Here is a 27199-nt window from a genome sequence, read left to right as displayed (position 1 = left end):
CCAAGCATTCATTTGCTGCTGCTTCTCAGGAGTTGACATTCCCAATGGCATACACTTACAGTAACATGAATGGTGAGGAGGAGGAGCAGCAATGAAAGAGATCAACATTGGGAGGCAACAATGCAGCCCACTAAATAATTAATCACCCCTCACCCCAGAAGAGCGCACTGCAGGAAAAGGACAGTTGGGAACACTGCCATTTGCTGTGTATGGCGCTGCAGCCAAGCTTGTATTTGTACTTTTAACTCTGTGGCACAGGCTTGGCTGGAGTTTTCCTCCTCTCTCTACAAGAATCTCAGGGAGTCCCTCTCCCTTTACAAGAATCTCAGGGAGTCTCTCTCCCGCTGCAACTCCGGACTTGTCCTACCTGCCTGTCTTCTTTTCCACCTATCCACTCCACCCTCTCCTCCCTGACCTATCACCTTCATCCCCTCCCCCACTCACCTATCACCTTCATCCCCTCCCCCACTCACCCATTGTACTCTATGCTACTTTCTCCCCACCCCCACCCTCCTCTAGCTTATCTCTCCATGCTTCAGGCTCACTGCCTTTATTCCTGATGAAGGACTTTTGCCCGAAATGTCGATTTCACTGCTCCTTGGATGCTGCCTGAACTGCTGTGCTCTTCCAGCACCACTAATCCAGAATCTGGATTTATGTTATACAGCTGTCACTCCTACATACCTCATAATGAAAAGAATTCCCCTTCATGAATCCATTCAAAGCTAAAGTGGTTAATTTCTTACAAAAATAAATAAAATTCTATTTGGAATCCACATCAAATACAGCTAATCTTTAATGGCTTCTTTAAACTCACAATCAAATTGTGTATTTAGAATCCACTGTTGAGATAATTGGCCTGATCAGAGGTCACATGACACCAGGTTATAGTTCAATGGGTTTATTTGAAATTACAAACTTTCAGAGTGCTGCTTCTTCTTCAGGTGACAAAGGTTCACTTGACAAAGGGACAGCGCTCTGAAAGCTTGTAATTTCAAATAAGCCTGTTGGACTATAACCTGACATTGTGTGATTTCTGACCTATCCATGCCAGTCCAACACTGGCACCTCCACATCAGAGATAATTGGAGCTTTTGATACCCAGCCAAACATGAGAGATCTCTGCAATACCAACAAAACTACATAGTACCTATTCATCAGGTGACCCATGTAAACTACAGAAGGACGAGAGGCTCCACTACCTTTATGATCATATTAAAGCAGCAATGAGATAGATCCAGGGTGCAATATGTGGTACCTGCATTGCTCCTATAGATAATCTTTTTAATTCTTAATCAGGAGGAATTGCCGATCCTTCAGAATGCAGATTTTGTCTGATGACAAGTTATGACGTAAGGTGCCATAATTTATTTCATTTTTAAAACACTTCATGCCCTCTGGAACAAAAACTACATAGCTCATTAGTCTTTATCATTCATCACATTGTGCACATTTACACAACAATCCCTTTTTTAATCTTTCCAGTTGGCCCATTGACCCATCTGATTAAGTTCCTATTGTACTCTGAAATAATCTTTATGATACACTACACCACCTTGTGAGGAAAATGAGGCAATGGATTCATTTAATTGGAAAAAAAAGATGTTCATTCCTGCCATTTCTCAGCTTGGTACAAAAATAAACCATACTTTCCAAACTAAATGCAATTATGTGTATGATTTAATGTTGGACAGAGAATCACACAACAATATGTGTTATTATATTATTGGAGTACCGTGTGAAATGATCCTGCATCTACACATTATTTCTAGTCAATTCCATTAACATATATTGCTGTCATGTCTGAGATAATTAAATTAATTAGATCAATCTCTAGATATGCATTAATTTATCTGAATTCGGAGACTGCATGGTTGGATAACACGTCACATTTTATTTATACATGTAATGCTTTATTAGGTTTGCACAAATTACAGTAACCATTGTTATTTGAGAGGTTATTTTTATTTGACTTACTTTCTCCATATTTATTTCTTAACAGTTTTTGTGTTAACTGTTTATTTTATCTCCAGCTCCTCCTAGGTTCACAGTTACACCAAAGAATCAGGAAGTTATTGAGGGGCATACTGTAGATTTTGACTGTGCAGCTGAAGGTAATCCAATTCCAATCATCGCTTGGACCAAAGCAGGTAATTACACACTGTGTAATGATTGGATATTATATCTGAATTGTATGAACACTGTATTCTAGTTGATACACAATATTTTACCCTTGAATTTTAGGCTGCGTCTTTGCTATTTAACAAGCTATCTCCAAATGGTATCAAGAATAATATTTTTGCAATCTAAATGCAATTCAATGCAATTTAATCCTGCATCCATATTTTCATGAAATGTGTACTTGTTTCTCATGCTTTCCCTTATCTACCTAATGCAACTGGCTGACTTCTGTTTCACTTACTGGATTCCATCGTTCCTTAATCAGATTTCCCCATGCTCAGGAGCTACCCAGTGGCAAATCTTCTCCATATCATCTCCTGAGCATTCATTTCCCTCCTGTAACGTGGATTCTGGAAGTGCACACAATAGCTGTGGCTGAACCAAATATTTATGCAATTCCTGTTCTTTAAATCTATGCTTCTGCTAATAAAGGCAGATACCCCATATACCTTGTTATTCACTGCCCCACAACCTTAAGGGACCAGTGAACATGTTCACCAAGTTTCCTCTAATCCTCAGTGCTCTCTAGAGTCCTTCTGCTCATGTATTCTTTTGCATTGTTTGTCCTGATCAAGTGCATCATCTCACTCTTATCTGGATTGAATTCCATTTGTCATTGATCAGCCCACCTATATCCTCATGTAATCTGAAGTTATCCTCCCCACAATTTACCACCCCACCAATTTTTGTATCATCTGTAAACTTACTGATCCACCCTCCTACATTAGAGTCTAAATCATTTTTATATATATCAGAAACAGCAAGGGCCCCAACACTGATCCCTGTGGAACCCCACTGGACACAAGCTTGCAGTCATAAACACACCTCTTGACCATCACCCTCGGCTTCCTTCCACATGGCCAATTCTGGAACCAATTTGCCAAATTTCCTTGGATCCCTGAATATTGCCTTCACTATCAGTCTCCCATGCAATACAATAGCAGAGCCTTCCTGAACTTCAAGTAGGTCGTATCAAAAGCATTGTCCTCATCTACACATTTGGTCACCTCTTCAAAAATTCAGTAAAGTTGATCAGCCATGACCTCTGTGCAACAAAAGCTTGCTGACTATTCTTGATTAATCCTTGCCTCCCCTCAGAATTGCTTTCAATCGTTTCCCCACTCCCGAGGTTAGACTGACTAGCCTGTAGCTTCCTGGTTTATCGCTTGTTTCCATTTTGAATAATGATACTACATTGGCTGTCCTCCAGTCACCTGTGACCAGAAAGGAGTTGAAAATTATTGCCAGCACCTCTGCTATTTCCTCTCTTCCCTGTTGTGGTTCTGTTTGCCGAGCTGGGAATTTGTGTTGCAGATGTTTCGTCCCCTGTCTAGGTGACATCCTCAGTGCTTGGGAGCCTCCTGTGAAGTGCTTTTCCTCCGGCATTTATAGTGGTTGGTCTCTGCCACTTCCGGCTGTCAGTTTCAGCTGTCTGCTGCAGTGGCTGGTATATTGGGTCCAGGTCGATGTGTTTGTTGATAGAATCTGTGGATCAGAGCCATGCCTCTAGGAATTCCCTGGCTGTTCTCTGTTTGGCTTGTCCTATAATAGTAGTATTGTCCCAGTCGAACTCATGTTGCTTGTCATCTGTGTGGGTGGCTACTAAGGATAGCTGATCGTGCCGTTTCGTGGCTAGTTGGTGTTCATAGATACGGATCGTTAGCTGTCTTCCTGTTTCTCCTATGTAGTGTTTTGTGCAGTCCTTGCATGGGATTTTATACACTACGTTGGTTTTGCTCATGCTGGGTATTGGGTCCTTTGTCCTGGTGAGTTGTTGTCTGAGAGTGGCTGTTGGTTTGTGGTGCTGTTATGAGTCCTAGTGGTCCTATTAGTCTGGCTGTCAGTTTAGAAATGTTCTTGATGTATGGTAACGTGGCTAATCCTTTGGGTTGTGATATGTCCTCATTCCGTTGTCTTTCCCTTAGGTATCTGTTGATGAAATTGTGCGGGTATCCGTTTTTGGCGAATACATTGTAAAAGTGTTCTTCTTCCTCTTTTTGCAGTTGTGGTGTGCTTCAGTGTGTTGTGGCCCTTTTGAACAGTGTGTTGATGCAACTTCTTTTGTGTGTGTTGGGTTGGTTGCTTTCGTAGTTCAGGACTTGGTCTGAGTGTGTGGTTTTCCTGTATACCTTTCGGTTCAGTGTTCTCTGTACCATCACGTCTAGGAATGGGAGTTGGTTGTCCTTATCTTCCTCTCTAGTGAATCGGATTCCTGTGAGTGTGGAGTTGATGATCCAGTGTGTGTTCTCTACTTCTGTGTTTTTAATGATTATAAAGGTGTCATCTACATATCTGACCCAGAGTTTGAGTTGAATTTGCGGTAAGACTGTTTGTTCTAATCTTTGCATTATAGCTTCTGCTATGAGTCCAGAGATGGGTGAGCCCATGGGTGAGCCGTTGATTTGTTCATGTATTTCGTTGTTGAATGTGAAGTGTGTTGTGAGGCACAGGTCCAGTAGTTTGAGTATGCCGTCTTTGTTGATAGGTTCCCCGTCTTGTTGTCTGTTCTGTATGTCCAGCAGGTTGGTTATTGTTTCTCTGGCTAGGGTTTTGTCGATAGAGGTGAACAGTGCTGTTACATCGAATTAGACCATAGTTTCTTCCTTGTCTATATGTATATTTCTGATGATGTTCAAGAATTCCTGTGTTGACTGTATAGAGTGTCTGGATCTGCTGATCAGGTGTTTCAGTTTCTGTTGTAGTTCTTTCGTCAGTTTGTGTGATGATACCCCCGCAAGTTCATCAACAGAAATGCTGCTGAGCTTATTATCCAGAGTTTTGAAATTTTATTTATTCTTTCAGGGATGTGAGCATCAGCGCCTAGGCTAGCATTTATTACCCAAACCAAATTATCTTTATGGAAGTGGTGATGAGCTACTGCAATCTATACAGTGCCAATCCAACCATTGTGCTGTTTGACAGAGAGATTCATAACTTTGATCGAGCAGCAGTGAAGGATATGTGGTTTAGTTCCATGTCAGAATGGTCTGTGGCTTGGAGAGGAATTTGTAGGTGATGATGTTCCCATGCTTCTGTTACCCTTCTCCTACTAGTGATACCGGTTTTGAGTAAGTTTTACTTGTATTCTCTTGGGTGTAGAAATTTGTGAAATCATCTAATGATAGTTTTAAATTTTAAAATGATTTAATATGCCAAGTAAAGCAAAGTTAAATTTCTGTGTGAGAAGCATGCAGAACCAAAAAATACAAACTTGAATGAGGCTATTCAATATTGAAATCAGGAAGTGCTTTATCACGTACATTGTAGTGGAGATCTATAGTTCTTTCCATAAAGAGGCTGTAGATCAATTCAAATTTTTATGGTTGAGATCAATTGTTATTGAGATTGTTATTACATAGGACATCAAGTGATATAGATCAAAGGTAGGTAAACTACATTGTCTTTGATAATACCTGGTGAATCACATTGTTAAGGTCTGTTAATGTATTTCTAATGTTAAGAGAAATAGTAGCTATTTATTTTTCTCTGAACACATCTAAATAGGGATCAGTTGGGTTATTAGGTATTGGATGAGAGGAATAGGACTGATCAAGTTAATCAACTTTTTCCATAATTAAGAGGCATGTACCTTGGTTTTTCTTTCACAAATTGGTTTGGAATCTGTTAACAAATAATAATCATGGTAGCATGGGGAGGAATGCTAAATTACACAATTTATTTTATCTTCCTCTCCTCTTTGTAATCAATGTTGTAATCAATGCTTCATCAATGATTACTACAGAGGAAAAATCCACAGCGTTGATAGAAAATGATATTACATTCCCTAATGTTTTAATTTATTATAATAACAATGCTTAATGTTTGCAATGACTGAAGAAGTGTTTCCCTGCTTTCTGTTTCCAGGAGGTCAGCTCCCCAATGATAGAAGGCATGCTGTGTTACCTACAGGAACACTGAGAATTATAGAAGTTGCTGCTCATGATCAGGGGCAATATGAATGCCAGGCTATCAGTGTTGTACAAGTCAAACTGATTCCAGTGCAACTGAAAGTGCAGCCCAAAGGTATATTTGTTTACACATGAGTTCTGAAGAAGTGTTATTGGACTCAAAATGTTAACTTTGTTTCTCTCTCCTCAGATGCTGCCGGACATACTGAGTTCTCCAGTACATTTTGTTTGATAGATAAAGTATCCAACATTCACATGGTTTTGCTTTTATTTATTTATGCATAATTTATTTATTTGATTTTGTGATTTCTATAACACAAATGAAGTCAAACATGTTAGAAGTCAAGCTTCAATCACATGAACAACACAAACTATTATTGTGCATTTTAATCTTATAATAAAACGTTTAGCCTTATTTTATAAAATGTATGTCATTTTAGGCAATTATTCTTGTAAATTATCGCAAATATTTGTACTTTCCATTAAATTAAATAGCAAATTTGTTTTGATAATCCACATTAGGTGATATGCACTCCCTCCATAGCTGGAACATCCTTCCACAGATAAGAAGACCTGAACTGCACAGAGCACTCCAGGTGCAGTCTCACCAAGGCCCTGTATAATTGCAGTGAGAAATCAATACTCCTGTGCTCAAATCATTTTGCAATGAAGCCAATACACCATTTGCCTTTTTCCCAACCTGCTCCACCTGCATGCTTATTTTCAGTGGCTGGTACAGTGCTAATAAACAGGATACTCAACTTGTCCAAATCACATTGAAGCATCTCTGTATCATCTTCACAGCTTAATCTCCTAGGCAGTTTTGTGTCCCCGGAAAACTTGGACAAATTACATTTAGTATCTTCATCTAGTTACTTCCTTCTGTATGTATATTATATATTCCACCCACTGTTATAGCCATGAACTTAATCATAATTTTGGTATTGACACTGGCACACTGCCCAATATATTGAACTTTTAAAGCTGATTTGTAGTGGGCACAATGTGAAGCAATTTCTATGATTTGGCGACGCCAGTGTTGGATGGGGTGTACAAAGTTAAAAATCATACAATACCAGGTTATAGTCCAACAGTTGATTGGGAAGCACTAGTTTTCGGAGTGCATCTCCTTCATCGGGTGATTGTGGAGTCCACAATATTAATATTAAGGTACAAATGAATGGCAAGAACATTGCACCTAAGTCTTTGTAATCAGAGGCCAATATCATGAATTTAATGCAAAGCTCACGTGGCCCAACAATTTCATTCTGAATTCTGCATTAATTCCTGGAATACTCTCCAGTGTTGCTACTGTAAGACAGCCATAGAGTCATAGAGATTTACAGCACGGAGACAGACCCTTCAGTCCAACTCATCCATGTTGACCTGATATCCTAAGCTATCTAGTTCCACTTGCCAGCACTTGGCCGATATCCCTCGAAACTCTTCCTATGCATATACCCATCCAGATGCTTTTTAAATGTTGTAATTGTACCAGCCTCCCCCACTTCCTCTGGCAGCTCATTCCATACATGCACCACCCTCTGTGTGAAAAAGTTACCCCTCAGATCATTTTTAAACCATTTCACTCTCAACTTAAACTTATGCCCTCTAGTTTTGGATTCCCCCACCTTAGGAAAAAGTCCTTGTCTATTTACCCTAGTCATGCCCCTCATGATTTTATAAACCTCTCTAAGGTCAACCCTCAGCCTCCGATGCTTCAGCAAAAACAGCCCCAGCTGTTTCAACATCTCTCTATAACTCAAACCATCCAGTCCCAGCAACATTCTTGGATATCTTTTCTGTATCCTCTCAAGTTTAGCAACATATTTCCTTAGAAGGGTGATCAAAATTGTATACAGTATTTTATAAGTGGCCTCACCAAAGTCTGGTACAGCTGCAACATGACACCCCAAATCCTGTACTCAAATGTGCCAAATGCCTTCTTCACTGATTTGTCTGACCTGCCACTCCACTTTCAAAGAACTATGCACCTGTATCCACGGTCTCTGTTCGACAGCACTCCCCAGGATCCTCCTACCATTAACTGTATAAGTCCTGCCCTGGTTTGTCTTATCAAACTGGAACACCTCACTTTTATCTAAATTAAACTCTACCTACCATTCCTCAGTGTATTTGCCCATCTGAACAAGGTCCCGCTGTACTCTGAAATAATCTTCACTGACCACCACACCCACCTATTTTTGTGGTGTCTGCAAATTTACTAACCATACCTCCTATACTCACATCAAAATAATTTATAAAAATGACAAAAATCAGTGGATTCAGCACCGATCCTTGTGGCACACCACTTGTCACAGGCCTGCAGTCCAAAACGTAACCCTCTACCACCACCCTCTGTCTCCTACCCTCAAGTCAATTTTGTATCCAATTGGCCAACTCCCCCGGATCCCATGTGATCTAACCTTACCAACTGGTATATCATGTGACACCTTGTCAAATGCTTTTCTGAAGTCCATATAGACAACATCTACCACTCTGCCTACATCAATCTTCTTTCTCACCTCTTCATAAAACTCAACCAATTTAGTGAGACCTCATTTAGCATGCACAAAGCCATGCTGAATATCTCAGTCATTATGTTTCCAAATACAATTAAATCCTATTCCTCAAAATCCCCTCCAACAACTTACCCACTGCTGATGTAAGGCTCACTGATGTATAATTCCCTGGCTTTTCCGAACAGCCTTTCTTAAATAATCGCACCACATTAGCCAACCTCCAGTCTTTGGCAGCTCACTCATGGCTATCGATGATACCAATATCTCATTAAGGGCCCAGCAATCTCTTACATTGTGTCCTAAAAAGTTCTGGGATATACCTAATGAGATCCTGGGAAAGTTTTTAAGACTTCCAGCATCTCCACTTCTTTAATGTGGACTCTTCTCAGGGCATCACTATTTATTTCCCCAAGTACCCAGCGTCCATGTCCTTCTTCACACTAAATACTGATGTCAAATATTCATTTAGGAACCACCTGTGGTTCCATACATAGATGGCCAAGTTGATTGTTAAGGGACCCTATTCTCTCCCTAGTTACTCTTTTGCCCTTAATGTACTTATAGAAACTCTTTGGATTCTCCTTAACTTTATTTGCCATAAGTATCTCATGTCTCCTTTTTGCCCTCCTGATTTCCCTCATAGTATGCTTCTACTGCTCTTATATTCCTCTAGTGATTTACTCAATCCCAGCTGTCTATCCCTGATATAGGTTTCCTCCTTTTTCTTGACCAGAGGCTCAATTTTAGCATGGTGCTAAGAAAGCACAGCAGGTCGGGCAGCATCCAAAGAGAAGGAAAATTGATGTGTCGAGCAAAAGCCCTCCATCAGGAAACGTCGATTTTCCTGCTGCTCGGATTTGCCTGATCTCTGTGCTTTTCCAGCACCACTCTAATCTCTAGCATCTGCAGTACCCACTTTTGCCCAGAGACTCAATTTCTCTAGTCATCCAGCATTCTCTGCATCTACCAGCCTTTCTCTTCATTCTGACAGGAACATACTGTCTCTGAATGCTTTATCTCATTTTAAAAGGCTTCCCACTTCTCAACCATCCCTTTATCTGTGAACAGCCTCCCTCAATCAATTGGTTCCTGTCTAATATCATCACAATTTATCTTACTCCAATTTAGAACTTTAACTTTTTAATCAGTTCTTTCCTTTTCCATTACTATTTTAGAACTAATCGAATTATGATCACTCACCCCAGAGTGCTCCCCCACTGAAACCTCAGTCAATTTTAAAAAAATATTCACTTGTGGGATGTGGGTGTCGCTGGCTGGCCAGCATTTATTGCCTGTCCCTATTTGCCATTGAGAAGGTTGTGGTTATCTTCTTTCTTGAACCGCTGTGAGTTTACCCAAAAGCCATTAGGAAGGAAATTGCAGGATTTTGAACCAGCAACAGTGAAGGAATGGCAATATATTTCCAAGTCAGGATGGGGAGTGGCTTGGAGGGGAACTTGAAGTTGACGGTGTTTCCATATATCTGCTTCCCTTCTCCTTTGAGATAGAATTGTCGTGGGTTTGGAAGGTGCTGTCTATGGATCTTTGGTGAATTTCTGCAGTGCATCATGCAGATAGTACACACTGCTGCTGCTGAGCATTGGTGGTAGAGGGGGTGGATGCTTGTGGAAGTGCTGCCAAACAAATAGGCTGCTTTGCCTGAAATGGTGTCAAGCTTATTGAGTGCTATTGGGCCAAATGGAGAGTATTCCAACACACTCCTGACTTGTTTCTTGTCAGTGGTGGAGGTTTTGAGGGGTCAGCAGGTATGTTACTCGCCGCAGTACTCCTAGCATCTGACCTGCGCTTGTACCCACGACGTTCTTGTGGTGAGTCAAGTTGAATTTCTGATCAATGATAACCCCCAGGATCTTGATAGTGGGGTATTGAATACCATTGAATATCAAGGGCAGTGGTTAGATAGTCTCTTATGGTGATGGTGAAAACCTGACATTTGTGTGACATAAATATTATTTGCCACTTGTCAACCCAATCCTGGGTGTTGCCCAGTTCTTGTTGCATTTGGATACGGATTGTTTCAGTATCTGAGAATCATAAATGGTGTTGAAAATGGTGCAATCATCAGCAAACATCTCCACTTCTGATTTTATGATGGAGAGTAGGTCATTGATGAAGCAGCTGAAGATGATTGGGCCTAGGACACTATCTTGAGGAACTCCTGCAGAGATGTCCGGTAGCAGAGATGGCAGACTTCCAATACCCACAACGATCTTCCTATGTGTCCGATATGAGCCTAACTACTGGAGAGTTTGCTCCCGGATTCCCACTGATTCCAGTTTTGCCAGGGCACTTTGATGCCACACTTGGTTGAATACAGCCTTGATTTCAAAGGCTGTCACTCTCACCTCACCTCTGGAATTCAGCTTCTTTTTTCCATGTTTGAACATAGACTGTAATGAGTTCAGGAGCTGAGTGGTCCTGGTGGAACCCAAACCGGCCATCACTGAGCAAGTTATTGCTGAGCAGTTGCTGCTTGGTAGCACGGTTGATAACATCTTCCATCACTTCACTAATGATTGAGAATAGACTAATGGGGTGGTAATTGACCGAGTTGAATTTGCCCTACCTTATTTGCCAATAGAAGGGCAAGCATTGCTTCTTTTCTAGTGAGTACATCCACATATTGAATAAGAAAGTTTTCTTGTATACATTTAACAAGTCCCCTGCCAATTATGACAATCCCAAATCCCCTACCATTACAATCCTATCATTCTTACAGATATCTGAGATCTCCTTACATATTTGCTACTTAACTATCTGCTAACTATTGGAGGTTCTATAATTCAATCTCAATAAGATGATCATCTCTTTCTTATTTCTCAGTTGCATCTATATAATTTCACTGGACAATCTCCCAGAAATATCCACCCTATGCACAGCCATAATGTTATCCCAAACAAAAAATACCATGCCCCCTCCTCTCTTACCTCAGTTTCAATGCTTCCACAAGCATAACCCTGGAACATTAACCTGCCAGTCCCGTCCATCCCTGAGCCATGCTTCCGTAATAGTTATGATATTCCAGTCCCATGTTCCCAACCATGCCGTACGTTCATTTGCTTTATCTGTCAGGTGTCTTGCATTAAAGTAAAAGCAGTTTAATTTATCAGTCTTACCTTGTTCTCTGCTCAGCTCTTGTCTGCCTTGACTATTTGACCGGCTCCCTTTATCTATGTACCAGCCTCAGCCTTTTCTCTTTTCTGATTATCACTTTTGTTTCCCCACCTGTTACTAGTTTAAAGCCTCCCAAGTAGCACTAGCAAATTTCTCCACAAGGATATTGGTCCCCTCCAATTCAGGTGGAATCTGTCCCTCTTATACAGGTCATGTCTACCCCAGGAGTCAAAAAAATGTGAATCATTGGTCTGCTACACCAGCTCCTCAGTCACACATTTATCCACACTGTCCTTTTATACCTATTCTCACTAGCACATGCCACCGATAGTAGTTAAAATATTACTACACTTTAAGACCTACTGCCTTGTCTCCTATATTCTCTCTGCAGAATCTTGTCACTTTCTTTTCCTATGTCATTGGTACCAACGTGCACAACAACCTGGACACTTTCTCCTTTCAGAAAGTTTTACGTCCTCTCCAAGATATCTTTGACCCTGGCACCAGGGAGGCAACACACTATTCTGATGCCTCAATGATGGCTGCAGGAACTTCTGTCTGTCCCTTCGATTGAAGAGTTCCCTATTACAACTGATCACTTGGAACCTGTCATTTCCCATGAAAGCCCCCCCCCCCCCCGTCCCCCGTCCACAATAGCATACCTACTTGAGATGGGGATAGCCACAGGAGATCCCTGCACTACCTGGCAACCTCTCCTACCATTCCTATCTGACTATATTTGCGATTTTTCTATCTTCCTCCAACTGCCATCCATCATACCCGCTCTTGTAAACTTCTAATTGCCTGTAACTGCCGCTCCAACTGACTCATGTAGTCCGATGGAATTCACAACCAAACACACTTCCTGCAGACATAGTCTTCAGGAATGTTCAAATTCTCCCTGACAGGAAGAGCACATCACCCTGCTAAAAGCCATTTCTGCCCCTTTAACAATCCACAGACCCAGAAATTACTGGAAAACAAGCACAGCACACTTTGCTCAAATACACAGTGTTGGCACAGTTTTTTGGAACGCTGCTCCTTGGTCAGATAGCTACTGAAAGCTTGTCCTTCCAAGTAAACCTGTTGGACTATAACCTGGCATTGTGTGATTTTTTTTACTTGGTCCACTCCAGTCCAACACTGGCACCTCCACATCATGGCAACCTGTAGTTTCAGGCAGTGATTTTTTTTTCTAAATCACTGATACCTTTATAGCTGCACCTGAAGCTGGATATTGGACCTCCCACATCAACTATGAAACTTCACTGCTTGTTTGCCATTTTAGTAAAACCCGATATCCAGAGCCCTTGTGCAATTTCTCAGTCTGACAGCTGTGAAGCTAGACTTGTTAGCTGCTTCATGGAAAACCAAACTCCAAGCCTTATGTAATTTCTTAGACTACAACCCTGCCACGTAACTCTAGGAGTTGAATTGCAGCAGTAATTTAACTATGACACTGTGTTTGCCTGTTTGAATGTCGCAGATCGAGGGATATAACATTTAGAGCACAGGTCCATAAGTCAGAGATTCAGGTGAATGAATGGCAAATGACAGCAAGTGAGTTAGACAAAGGGAAAACTGTGTTAGTACTTAAATGCAGAATCCTACTGACAATGGAAGATAGGTAGTGTTCCAAGTAAATTTTGGATTTATTTGATGTTGTGATTTGACATTATCAAAATAATCTCTACAATTTTACTGTGCAAAATAGAATTGATACGTGCAACTTCATTCGATCAAGATATTAAAAATATTGAAATTTCTAGGCAAACCGGTAAACAAAGGGACCTCCTTGGCTTTCTCAAATCTGCTTAAACTTAAATTTGTGCATAGATTCCCAGGATAGAGCTTGATCAACATCGATAATAATGAGTACCAGGTATAATCTTCCATTATAATCATTGTATGGTACAAATCACACTTCAGTTTAAATCAATTTTTTTTACTTCTGAAATCATTTGCTTGTATATAGAGGAGTCCATGGATATAATACAACATGAGAATGGGGATGATATTCAAAAAGACTTGATCCCATTGTTTTTTGATTGGTGTATCAGACGGCAGTTTATGTGTGGATCTATACATAATACATGCTTCTTAACAAAGAACAAAGAAAATTTCAGCACAGGAACAGGCCCTTTGGCCCTCCAAGCCTGTGCTAATCCAGATCCTCTATCTAAACCTGTTGCCTATTTTTCTAAGGATCTGTATCCCTCTGCTCCCTACCCATTCATGTACCTGTCGAGATACATCTTAAATGATGCTATCATACCTTCCTCTACCACCTCCATTTGCAATGCATTCCAGGCACCCACCACCCTCTGCATAACAACTTTCCATGCATATCTCCCTTAAACTTTGCCCCTCTCACCTTGAACTCATGAGCCCTAGTAATTGAGTACCCCACTCTGGGAAAAAGCTTCTTGCTATCTATCCTATCTATAGCTCTCATGATTTTGTAGACCTCAATCAGAATCCCCCCCTTTAACCTCTGTCTTTCTAATGAAAATATCCCTCAGCTACTCAACCTCTCTTCATAGCTAGCACCCTCCATACCAGGCAACATCCTGGTGAACCTCCTCTACACTGTCTCCAAAGCAATGGACCTGAACACCCAGATCTCTCTGTACATCAATTTTCTTCAGGACTTTTCCATTTACCACTTACAGAGGAACGTTGGTTATCCGAAGGACATGGGCAGGCAGTAATTTGTTCGGTTAATCAAATTCTGGATAATCAAATACCAGATAACATAGTTTAACTGAGCATCAGGACTTGGCGATCATGCCGGATAATCCGATAGTCAGATAATCAAATGCTGGATAATCGAGGTTCCTTTGTAGTTCACTCTCGAAACGGATCTTCCAAAATGCATCACCTCGCATTTGTCCAGATTGAACTACATTTGCCATTTCTCCGCCCAACTCTCCAAACTGGAGCATAAATGCTGTCCCCTCCACACTTTACTTCAGCTCTGATGATGAGTCATCTAGACATGAAAAATTAGCTTGCTCCCCACGGATACTGTCTGAACAGTTGTGATCTCCAGCATTTGTTGTTTTCATACAGACTCCAGCATCTGCTGTAATTTGTTCCTACTAAGAATGAAGTTAGTTGTGTTCTGCGTACAATCACTGTCACTACAGACTATTTGTACAAAATATTGGGGTGTTGCTAAATGCCCAACTGTTATTAGTTAAATGTTGAATGTTTGGATTTGATTTGAATTGGTTAATTAATTTTGTTGTCTTTTGCCAAAAGGCAAATTTGAAACAGTTCCATATGTCATATGTTTCTTTTGCAATTACCATTACAGTAAAAGCCACAATCCAAAAAAAAGACTATAATGGAACATGAATGTGACCAGTGCTTGTGCTGACCTGGCTAACATGTGCGTTAACAAGGGATACACTGTTGATTACTTATGACACAGTTGGCCTTCTAAAGATCCTCATGGAAATAGGGCCTGCCAATATTTTGTGTTTGACAAAAAATGGAGAATAATTGTACCATACTTGCTGTGGGAAATCATTAAAAATGACATCACAGTGGCATTGTGTGTATATATCAGCAAATGGAGAAAGAAATGACAAAGGTTTTCATGGAGTTAAGATTCTTTTAAATTTCAGTTTATTTTGGAAGGCAGTACTGGGGAAGGAAACATTGTGAAATCAGCAAGCTGTTTATTGATTTGTTTGATGTTAGAGAAAGAACTTGCATTTATATAATACCTTTCATAATCTCATTTGGAGTTCAAAACTATTTTACTCCGAAGATGTGCATAGAAGTATAGTCACTATTGAAATGGAGGGGATATGCCAGAGTCATCAAAGTCATAGAGTTGGTACAACATGGGAAGAGGAGCTTTGGCTCACCATTTTCATGTCAGTCATCAGCACCTATCTATTCTAATCCTTGTTCTAGCACTTGGCCTTTAGCCTTGAATGCTATATGACAGTTTAAGACTTCAGAATAGTTCTTGAATATCTTTATGGTTTTGGCTTCTACCACTTTTTCAGGCAGTATGTTTGTGATACTCACAGCCCTTTGGGTGAATTATGTTTTCTTCAAATCCCCTCTAACCTCTTCCTCCTTGTCATGAAACTGTACTCTCTTGTTATTGATCCCTTACTAAGAGGGAATCTTTCTCCTTATCTACCTTGTCCATTCTCCTCATCTACCTTGTCCATTCTCCTCAGAACTTTATGCACTTCCATCAAAAATTCTTTGCCTTCTCTACACTAATTAAGTCCAACTTATCTAGTTTCTCTTCATAGTTCAATCGTTCCAGCCTAGGCAATATTTTAGTGAATCTCTTCTGCATGCTTTCTAATGCAATCACAACCTTTCTATAGTGTGGTGATGGGCAACTGTGACCTAACTAGTTGCCCATCATACCTCTTTGCTCTTGTGTTCTGTGACTAATAGAGACAAATAGCCCATATGCTTTCTTTGCCACCTTCTCTACCTGTCCTGCTGCCTTCAAGGATCACACTAACATCACTTTGATCCTCTGTGCTTCCTAGGATTATGACATTCTACGTGTACTCCCTTGCCTTTTAGCCCTCTCAAAATGCATTATCTCACATCTTGACAAGAACATGTTGGTCCTGCACTCCCCTTTTTTCCCCATTTGAATATCTCCCTCTGTGGAGTTTTTGCAAGTAGTTGCTCCTAGTCAACTTTGGCCAGATCCTGTCTTTTCTTATTAAAATCGGCCTTGCCCTTATTCAGAAACTTTGTTTCTGCTCCTTCATTGTATTTGCCCTGTCTTACCTTAAATCTTAATGAATTCTGGTCACAATCACTGAAATGCACTCACTCTGTTGTTTGTCTTTCTACAGGCAAGCTTAAAAAGCTCCCCTGGAGAGATTCTAATAATTATAAGCCTTTCACATTTTGTCTACCCTAGTTAGCATTGGATAATTGAAATCCCTTGTGGTTGTTACTGTATTGTTTTTACAGTTCTCTGGTACTTGCCAACATATCTGTTTTATTTCTCACTGACTGTTTGGGGCTCTATTGTACCTCCTTCTTTTGTTTTTAAGTTCTATCAATATGAACCCATTTGAGGAACTTTTTAAGATACCATCCCCCCTTATTGTAGAAATTGACTCTCTGATCAATATCACAACACAATCTCCTCTTTTATGTTCCTCCCCCTGCCTACCACACTATTCCGCCTAAAGATTTTATACCCCAGGATATTGAGCTGCCTGTCTTGTCCTCTCACAACCATGTCTCATTGATAGGAAGGATATCACATGCCCATGAGTTAATAAACCCTCTCAACTTATTTGCTTCACTTGCAAATCTCTTCATATTAAAATAAATTCCACTCACTGTGCCTTGCCCCCTTGTGCCTTAACTTGGATATATTTGCACTGCTTTCTACACCCACTTGGTTCTTCTTCTTTACTAATCGTAACACTAACTCCTACCATATCTTCACTCCATATCCCAATACCCTGCCAATTTCAACTAAACCCCCACCAATTGCACTTGTAAACCTCCCCATGAGGCACTTGGTCCCATTCTAGTTCAGATGCAACCCATTGGACTTATGCAGGTCCCCCCTTTTTCAGAAATAGACCCAGTGATCCACGGATCTCACATCTGCTCCAACTCTTCAGCCATGCATTCAACTTCTATCTGCTTATTCCTAGATACAACTAGCAGCTGGCACCAGGAGTAATTCAGAGATTACAACCTTTGAGGTACTGTTGTTTAAACTGCTACCAAACTCCCTAAATCCTTGTTGCAAAATTTCATCTCTCTTTCTACCTGTTTGGTCCCAATGTGAACCATGATCTTTGACTTCTTGTCCTCCCTTTTCAGAATATCCTGTAGTTGTTCAGTGACATCTTTGACCTTTGCCTGAGGAAGGTAAAGTGTCATCTTGGAGTTGCATACATATCCATCGAAATGTCTGTCTGCACCCATCACTACTAAATTATCTCCCACTTTTGTTTACCTTCTTTTTCTAATCCTCCATTGTGTAGTTGGGTTTAGCTGCACTCCCTACAGGAACCATCCCACTCATCATTTTCCAACACAGAAAATCTGCTTTTGAGTGTGTAGCACTCTGGGGCTTTCTTGACTACCTACCTCCCACCCTTCTTCTGACAAATGGTCACCATTTCTCCTTCTGTCTGCACTTCCTTAAGCAGCATTTAAAAACCTGCTCTCCACATAACTCTAAGGCTTGCAGATGCTCTGCAGTGCCTCCAGCTGATGCTCAAGCTATGTAATCCTGCACTCAGGTTGGTCAAACCACTGCCATGTCTGCACATGTGGCCATTCAGACTGCCAGGAGCATCTAGGATTCCTCACGGACTGCAGGTCTGGCAACAGGACCACTACCATCTAGAAGAACAAGGGCAGCAGACACATTGCAATATCACCACCTGCAAACTCCCCTCCAAGCCAAGCTAATCACCAATTTGACTTGGAAATATATCTTTGTTCCTTCAGGGTCATTGGGACAAAATCGTGGAATTCCCTCCCTATTAGCATCGTGGGTCTACCTACAGCACATGGACTACAGCAGTTCAAGAAAGCAATTCATTACCACCACAAGGGCTACTTGAGATGTATAATAAGTGCTGACCCAGCCAGCAATGCCCTCATCCCATAAGTGAATTTAAAAAGTTCAAGATCTCAGAAATATTTGAACTAGGGATAACAAAATCAAATTACTATGAAGCAAAGACTGTAAGGAATACATTTGGCTTTAAAGTTGTGTTAAAAATGTAAAAGTAGGAAGTTACCATAAGCGACAAATGTAAAATGTACGATCATAGAAACAGAAATAGCCCATTCCTCCATGCCCTGCTATTCCAGATCAGGGCTGATTGTCATGATAAAAACTGAAAGAACTATGGATGCTGTAAATCAAAGACTAAAATGAAATTGCTAGAAAGCTCAGCCGCTAAACTTTCTTAACTACCATCAGTACTGGCGAAGGGTCATAGAGTCATAGAGATATACAACACGGAAACAGACCCTTCGGTCCAACTCATCCAACCCAGTCTAGTCCCACCTGCCAACACCTGGCCCATATGTCTCCATCCCTTCCTATTCATATACCCATCCAGATGCTTTTTAAATGCTGTATTTGTACTAGCCTCCACCAATTCCTCTGACAGCTCATTCTATACACGTACCACCCTCTGTGTGAAAAAGTTGCCCCTTAGGACTCTTTTATATCTTTCCCCTCTCACCCTAAACCTATGCCCTCTAGTTCTGGACTCCCCCACCCCAGGGGAAATTACTTTGTCTATTTATCCTATCCATGCCCCTCATAATTTTGTAAACCTCTATCAGCCTCCGACGCTCTAGGGAAAACAGCCCCAGCCTGTTCAGCCTCTCCCTATAGCTCAAATCCTCCAACCCTGGCAACATCCTTGTAACTCTTTTCTGAACCCTTTCAAGTTTCACAACATCTTTCCAATAGGAAGGAGACCAGAATTGCACGCAATATTCCAACAGTGCCTAACCAATGTCCTGAACAGCTGCAACATGACCTCCCAACTCCTACACTCAATGCTCTGACCAATAAAGGAAAGCATACCAAAAGCCTTCTTCACTATCCTATCTACCTGCGATTCCACTTTCAAGGATTTATGAACCTGCACTCCAAGATTTCTTTGTTTAGCAACACTCCCTAGGACCTTACCATTAAGTGTATAAATCCTGCTAAGATTTGCTTTCCCGAAAATGCAGCATCTCACATTTATCTAAATTAAACTCCATCTGCCACTTCTCAGCCCACTGGCCCATCTGATCAAGATCCCATTGTAATCTGAGATAACCTACGCTGCCCACTACACCTCCAGTTTTGGTGTCATCTGCAAACTTACTAACTGTACCTCTTATGCTTGCATCCAAGTCATATATATAAATGATGAAAAGTAGTAGACCCAGCACCGATCCTTATGGCACTCCACTGGTCACAGGTCTCCAGTCTGAGAAACAACCCTCCATCACCACCCTCTGTCTTCTACCACTTGACCTGAAATGTTAACTCTGATTTCTCTCCACAGATGCAGCCAGACCTGCTCATTATCATGATGCCACTTTCCTGAACTATGTCTATATATCACACTTTTCAGAAGACTATTGTTTCTGCCTTGATTCTGCTCAATGATTAAACTTGGACTGCCCTCTGAGATAGAAAATTCAAAAACGTCACCATCTTCTGAATGAAGATATTCCTCCTCATCTCAGTGTTAAATCACCTGTCCCTTATCCTGAGATTATATCACCTGGTTCTCAAATCACCAAAAATAAGGACACAACCTATCTGTGTCCTCTATGAAATGTCTTATAAGAATTTTGTGTTTAAATGAGGCCATCTCTCATTCTTTGATCTTCTGTGAAAGCGGACCCTGTTTCCTCAAACTTTCCTCTGAAGACAATCCCACCAATCTAGGATTTAATCTGCTGAATATCCACTGAACTCCCCCTACGGCAAGTGTATCCTTTCTTGAAAAGGAGACCCAACTGTGCAAAATAATCTAAATATAAACTAATTAAACAATATTTATCAAAGGTGATTTCTCTTATAGAAACCTGTGTTGACTCTGTACAATCCTTAGCCTTATCACTTTTTTCTGGCATTCTGAACAATCACTTCCTTTGAAATAATGCAATTTTAAAATTTCGTATTAGCCATGATTAATTCGCCTTTCCCTTTCGATATTTGTATTGGCAATGAATTTGATATCCATTTACCTCAATTTGTGCATTCCAATCATCTACTGTTTTATAAATGCTATGCAAATTCAGTTAGGGTGCCTTTAATTCAGCCTTGTTAACAATACTCTCCATTTTGATCTTACATGATGCTTATTTATCTTTAGTGTTTACTTACTATTATTCTATTTTGTTTTACTAGTTTTGCCTCCCCTAAATCTGAGCTCCCTATTAAGTGCTGTAAGGCAAAGCAGAGATGCTGTAAGCATCAAAGTAGGTCCAAAGTGAATGAACGTTAAGAAAGCAAGCTAAGAGCCCTGAAATGCTCTCTCTTCTGATGCATGAGATGGGTAGTGGTAGGTGTCACTGAACTTCAAAGTGTTCCACTGAAGTGTTGAATTGTGTTATAACTTAGTTCAAAATGTAGTGGCCTTGATGACGTGATAAGGCTAGTACTTTGTCAATGCAAAGGAGAATGAAGATGGTTGCTGCCATGATGATGTAAGGGAATGCTGGCCAGGAAGAAGCTAGTGAGCTGCAATTATTTAGTTGCAGCTCAGCTTTCAACACATTTAGTTTCTCATTTAGTGCCTATACATGGGAAAATCACAAATGACATATAAATGAGGCAACATTACATGGTAATAAGATTATATTGCTTAGAAATAAGACCTTTGCTGTTTACTCGCAAAATTTGAGTCTAGAAATCAAACTTTTAAGCGGAAAATTAGGCTTTCAATCTCAGCATTTAGAATCTCAGTTTTCATTCTTGTCATATTTTTCCAACGTTCTTGTCACTGCCTGCATCATCTGGAGGCTATGAATGAATCGTGTCATGTCATCTTTTCAGTTATCAACTGGATGTTCAAATTTCTTTTTAAAGTTATTGGTCTTTATAGAAATCATAGCAACATGACCAGATAATCTGTTTTAATGTTGTTAATGGAGGGATAATAATTAGCACAAATACTAGCAACTCCCCACTATGTCAAAATAATGCCTTTGATTATTCATATCCACCTGGCGAAGTGACTTGCCTTCGTTTAACATCTGATCCAAAAGATAAACTTAGCAATAAGTTGTTGGTGAAAGTTACTTGACATCTTTGTGGATAAATTTTAAATGTTTTCAGATTTTGAGCGTTTTATTTTAGTTCGTAGGTCTAATGAAAATTTTGATTTAATTTTATTATTGAGTGATACTTCTCAGTGGGCAAATACAGTTAATATGGCATTTGATCTGAACAAGTAAGGGAAGGAAATAAGAATCAGAGTTCCCATTACTAATGACAATTCAATGATTCTCACTGAGCATCTTCACAAGGACAACTCGAGATGGGTAAGAAATGCTGACTAATTCCACGAATGAATAAAAAATTGAAATTAACTTTTATGAACATGTGATGGTAATAAGGTGAGATCTGTGTAATCAGGAATTCATTAGTTTTTTTTCCACGCTGATAGTTGAACAATGTAGTGAAGTGTGGTTACTGTCACAATATGAACCATTGCCTTCAAGAAACTAATGTCTAAAAAGTGGACAAAAAGACCCAGCTGAAATTGGAATTGTTTGAAAATAATATAAACTTTTAGAAGGATAATATTAGAAAGATAAATGAATAATTCAACAACCTTGATTGTTTCAGCATTGGCAGAATGAATGAAATGTAATTTGTAAAAATCAATCACCCTTGGTGAATCGTAAAATGTACGGGTAACTAGATTCATGCAGTTTTGTAAAAACAGCACAAAATTCAAATCTGTTTCTACACCTTGTCTGAAATTTTGACAATGTGTTATTAATGTTTTTCAGTGATACCGGTGTTTACAGATGTACCAAGGGATATCACCGCAGAGGTTGGCCAAGATGTAAAGATACCCTGCAGTGCTCAGGGAGAACCACATCCCATAATCACCTGGACTAAGGTAAAGGGAGAAAACAATGGTGAATAAATACACTTTGAATGTTTCTTCCTTAAATTTTTAATCTGAAGAATATTAATTGGTGACATTAAAACACTGTAATGTTCAACTTCACTCAAAATACAAACTGCTGTTATTAGATCAACCACCACTTCAAGTCACAAAGTTATGTGAGCAAATGGTCAAAGTTGACTTCACCTTTAATTTTCTACTCTTCCCGGCATTGAAGCATGGAACCAGCAATATTAAAATCTTTCTTCAGTGCATGATTCAAAATGCAAACTTGCAACATTGTTACATTGGAAATGATAAACAACAGGGGAAAGTGACGACGACCAGAGGGACAGCCAGGACCTGGAAGCTGGTGTAGCGCAAGCTTACCTGGGTAGGTTTTTTTTCCCTATAAAAGTGCGCAGGAGTGGAACCTGAGGCACTACAGAGGTAGTGTCTCCCACCCGCCCTCCTCCTCTAACCAAATAATAAGATCCGTTGTGGTAAGTAGGTAAGTGCTGCATTTTGCTTGTTCTTTTTTTTAGACCTAGTTTGTTTTTTTTAAAAGGTTACTTTTAGAGGGATGGCAGTGAAGGCAGTGCAATGTTCCTCTTGCAACATGTTTGAGGTGAGGGATGCCATGGACGTCCCTGCTGATTACACTTGCAGGAAGTGCACCCATCTCCAGCTCCTCCAAGACCGTGTTAGGGAACTGGAGTTGGAGTTGGATGAACTTAGGATCATTCGGGAGGCAGAGGGGGTCATAGATCGGAGCTATAGGGAAGTAGTAACTCCAAAGATTGTAGACAGATGGGTGACAGTGAGGGGGACTGGGAGGAAGCAGCCAGTGCAGGGACCCCCTGCGGTCGTTCCCCTTAAGAACAAGTATACCGTTTTGGATACTTGTGTGGGGGACGACTTACCAGGGGTAAGCAATGGGGTTCAGGCCTCTGGCACGGAGCCTGTCCCCGTTGCTCAGAAGGGAAGGGTGGAGAAGAGCAGAGCAATAGTTATTGGGGACTCGATAGTTCGGGGCACAGATAGGTGGTTTTGTGGGGGCGAGAGAGACTCACATTTGGTATGTTGCCTCCCAGATGCAAGGGTACGTGATGTTTCTGATCGTATTTTCCGGGTCCTTAAGGGGGAGGGGGAGCAGCCCAAAGTTGTGGTCCACATTGGCACCAACGACATAGCTAGGAGGAGGGCTGAGGATGTTAGGCAGGCTTTCAGGGAGCAAGGTTGGAAGCTCAGAGTTAGAACAAACAGAGTTGTTGTCTCTGGTTTGTTACCCGTGCCACGTGATAGAGAGTCGTGGAATAGGGAGAGAGAGCAGTTAAATGCGTGGCTACAGGGATGGTGCAGGAGGGAGGGATTCCGGTATCTGGATAACTGGGGTTCTTTCTGGGGAAGGTGGGACCTCTATAAACAGGATGGTCTACACCTGAACCTGAGGGGCACCAGTATCCTTGGGGGGAGGTTTGCTAGTGCTCTTGGGGGGGGTTTAAACTAACTCTGCCGGGGCATGGGAACCTAGACTGTAGCTTTAGGGTGCAGGACCTGGAGTGTAGGGAGGTTAGGAACATGGCATCAATCTCAAAGGAGGGTGCCTGTAAACAGGAAGGTGGCTTGAAGTGTGTATACTTCAATGCAAGAAGTATACGAAATAAGGGAGATGAACTTGCAGTGTGGGTTGGTACCTGGGGTTTCGATGTTGTGGCTATTACGGAGACATGGGTAGAACAAGGACAGATTTGGCTGTTGCAGGTTCCAGGGTTTAAATGTTTTAGTAGGGTCAGAGGTGGTGGTAAAAGAGGGGGAGGTGTGGCATTGCTTGTCAAAGATAGTATTACAGTGGTGGAAAGGACGATGGATGAAGACTCGCCATCTGAGGTAGTTTGGGCTGAGGTTAAGAATAGGAAAGGTGAGGTCACCCTGTTAGGAGTTTTCTACAGGCCTCCTAATAGTCCAAGAGACGTAAAAGAAAGGATTGCGAGGATGATTCAGGAGAAGAGTGAAAGTAATAGGGTGGTTGTTATGGGGGTCTTTAACTTTCCTGATATTGACTGGGAAAGCTATAGCTCGAGCTCGTTAGATGGGTCGGTGTTTGTCCAATGTGTGCAGGAAGGTTTCCTGACACAATATGTAGACGGGCCAACAAGAGGTGAGGCCATACTGGATTTGGTTCTAGGTAATGAACCAGGCCAGGTGTTAGACTTGGAGGTAGGTGAGCACTTTGGGGACAGTGACCACAATTCAGTGATTTTTACTCTGGTGATGGAGAGGGATAAGTGTGCACTGCAGGGCAAGATTTATAGGTGGGGGCAGGGAAATTATGATGCGGTGAGGCATGACTTAGGATGCATGGCTTGGAAAAGTAGGCTTCAAGGGAAGGGCGCTATCGATATGTGGAGCTTGTTCAAGGAGCAACTATTGAGTGTCCTTGATAAGTATGTACCTGTCAGGCAGGGAGGAAAGCGTCGCGTGAGGGAGCCGTGGTTTAATAAGAAATTGGAATCCCTTGTTAAAGGGAAGAGGGCGGCCTATGTAAAAATGAGGCGTGAAGGTTCAATTGGGGCGATTGAGAGTTATAAGGTATCCAGGAAGGATCTGAAGAGAGAGCTAAGAGCAGCAAGGAGGGGACATGAAAAGTCCTTAGTTGGTAGGATTAGGGAAAACCCAAAGGCTTTCTATAGGTATGTCAGGAATAAAAGAATGACTAGGGTAGGAATAGGTCCAGTCAAGGATAGTAGTGGGAAGTTGCATGTGGAGGCTGAAGAGATTGGGGAGGCACTGAATGAATACTTTTCATCAGTATTCACTCAGGAACAGGACATTGTTGCTGATGTGAATACTGAGCCACAATTAATTAGAATGGAAAGCTTTGAGGTATGTAGGGAAGAGGTGTTGGAAATTCTGGAAAGGGTGAAAATAGATAAGTCCCCTTGGCCTGATGGCATTTATCCTAGGATTCTCTGGGAAGCAAGGGAGGAGATTGCAGAGCCATTGGCCTTGATTTTTATGTCCTCGTTGTCTAGAGGAATAGTGCCAGAAGACTGGAGGATAGCAAATGTGGTTCCCTTGTTCAAGAAGGGGAGTAGGGATAACCCTAGTAACTATAGGCCGGTGAGTCTCACTTCTGCTGTGGGCAAAGTCTTAGAGAGAATTGTAAGGGATAGGATTTATGAACATCTGGATAGGAATAATGTGATCAAGGATAGTCAGCATAAAAAAAAAATGTGGGCGGCACGGTGGCACAGTGGTTAGCACTGCTGCCTCACAGCGCCTGAGACCCGGGTTCAATTCCCGCCTCAGGTGACTGACTGTGTGGAGTTTGCATGTTCTCCCCGTGTCTGCGTGGGTTTCCTCCGGGTGCTCTGGTTTCCTCCCACTGTCCAAAGATGTGCAGGTCAGGTGAATTGGCCATGCTCAATTGCCCGTAGTGTTAGATTAGGGATATGGGTGGGTTGCACTTCAGCGGGTCGGTGTTGACTTGTTGGGCCGTAGGGCCTGTTTCCACACTGTAATGTAATCTAATCTAAACAATGCTGTTCCTAATTATGTTGCTTTCAAGCTACAAAATGTTTCTCAAAATCCTTCCCAAGATGGCAGCCGGTGACAAGTGATGTTTTGCAAGCTCAGTGACTTCTCGGGGAGGCAGCCAGTGACAAGTGGTGTTTTGTAAGCCTCAGTATTGGGACAACGTTTCATTTTATACATAAACGATCTAGATGAAGGAACTGAGGGCATTTTGGCTATATTTGCAGATGATACAAATGTAGGTAGGAGGACAGGTAGTGTTGTGGATGTGGGGAGGCTGCAGAAAGATTTGGACAGGTGAGGAGAGTGGGCAAAGAAGTGGCAGATGATGTACAATCTGGATAAGTCTTGAGGTCACGCAGTTTGGTAGGAAGAATAGAGGCATGGACTACTTTCTAAATGGGCAGAAAATTCAGAAGTCTGAAGTGTGAAGAGACTTGGGAGTTCTTGTCCAGGATTCTCTCAAGGTAAGCTTGCAGGTTGAGTCAATAGTTAGATAGGCAACTGCAATGATAGCACTTATTTTGAGAGGACTTGAATATGTAACTCTGAGGCTCTATAAGGCTCTAGTCAAACCACATCTGGAGTATTGTGTACCATTTTGGCCCCATATCTCACGAACGATGTACTGGCCCTGCAGGGTGTTCAGAGGAAGTTCGCGAGATTTAAAAGCTTAATATATGAGGAATGTTTGAAGACTCAGGGTCTATACTCAATGGAGTTTAGAAGGATGAGGGGAATCCTTCTCACAGAATACTGAATGGCCTGGACAAAGTAGATGTTGGAAAGATGCTTCCATTGGTAGGAGAGATTAGGACCCGAGGCAGAGCCTTAGAGTAAATGGAAGACCTTTTAGAATGGAGATAAGGAGAAACTTTTTCATGCAAAGACTGGTGAATCTATGGAATTCGTTGCCACAGAAGGCTGTGGAGACCAGGTTATTGAGTATATTTAAGACTGAGATACATAGGTTTTGGAGTATCAACGGGATCAAGGGTTATGGAGAGAAAGGGGGGGGAATGCGGTTAAGAAACTTACCAGCCATAATTGAATAGGGAAGGAGTCTCAATGAGCTGAATGGCCCAATTTCTGCTCCTATATCTTATGGTCTTAAAATCATAAAGTGAAGACCACGCCAACAGAAATATTTAACTTATTTATTAGTGAATGCTGAAAACCTCACATGTTCTTCAGCATCTTTAATTTTTTACACATTCCATTCAAGTTTAAAAAAAAACTTACAGGTTTGCCGTTTCATTTTAAAGATTTTATCTATTTTCCTTTTGATTTGTGGCTTTTGAAT

The 27199-nt window shown here is 41.2% G+C and overlaps 1 protein-coding gene across 2 annotated transcripts in view; it reads left to right on the top strand.

Annotated features, from left to right (window-relative positions):
• Nucleotides 1-27199, top strand: part of LOC140477143 (peroxidasin homolog) — a 583119-nt gene that overhangs the window by 435435 nt on the left and 120485 nt on the right. For both annotated transcript variants that reach the window (XM_072570507.1, XM_072570508.1), the window contains exons 11-13: nt 2034-2150; nt 6046-6204; nt 22259-22371. In XM_072570507.1, coding sequence (XP_072426608.1) covers nt 2034-2150; nt 6046-6204; nt 22259-22371 — 389 coding nt within the window. The remainder of the gene's footprint in view (nt 1-2033; nt 2151-6045; nt 6205-22258; nt 22372-27199) is intronic.

Source organism: Chiloscyllium punctatum, chromosome 5 (assembly GCF_047496795.1).
Source record: "Chiloscyllium punctatum isolate Juve2018m chromosome 5, sChiPun1.3, whole genome shotgun sequence".
Taxonomy (NCBI): domain Eukaryota; kingdom Metazoa; phylum Chordata; class Chondrichthyes; order Orectolobiformes; family Hemiscylliidae; genus Chiloscyllium; species Chiloscyllium punctatum.
The sequence above is the reverse complement of the archived record's forward strand: the minus strand, read 5'-3'. Positions and strand labels throughout refer to the sequence as shown.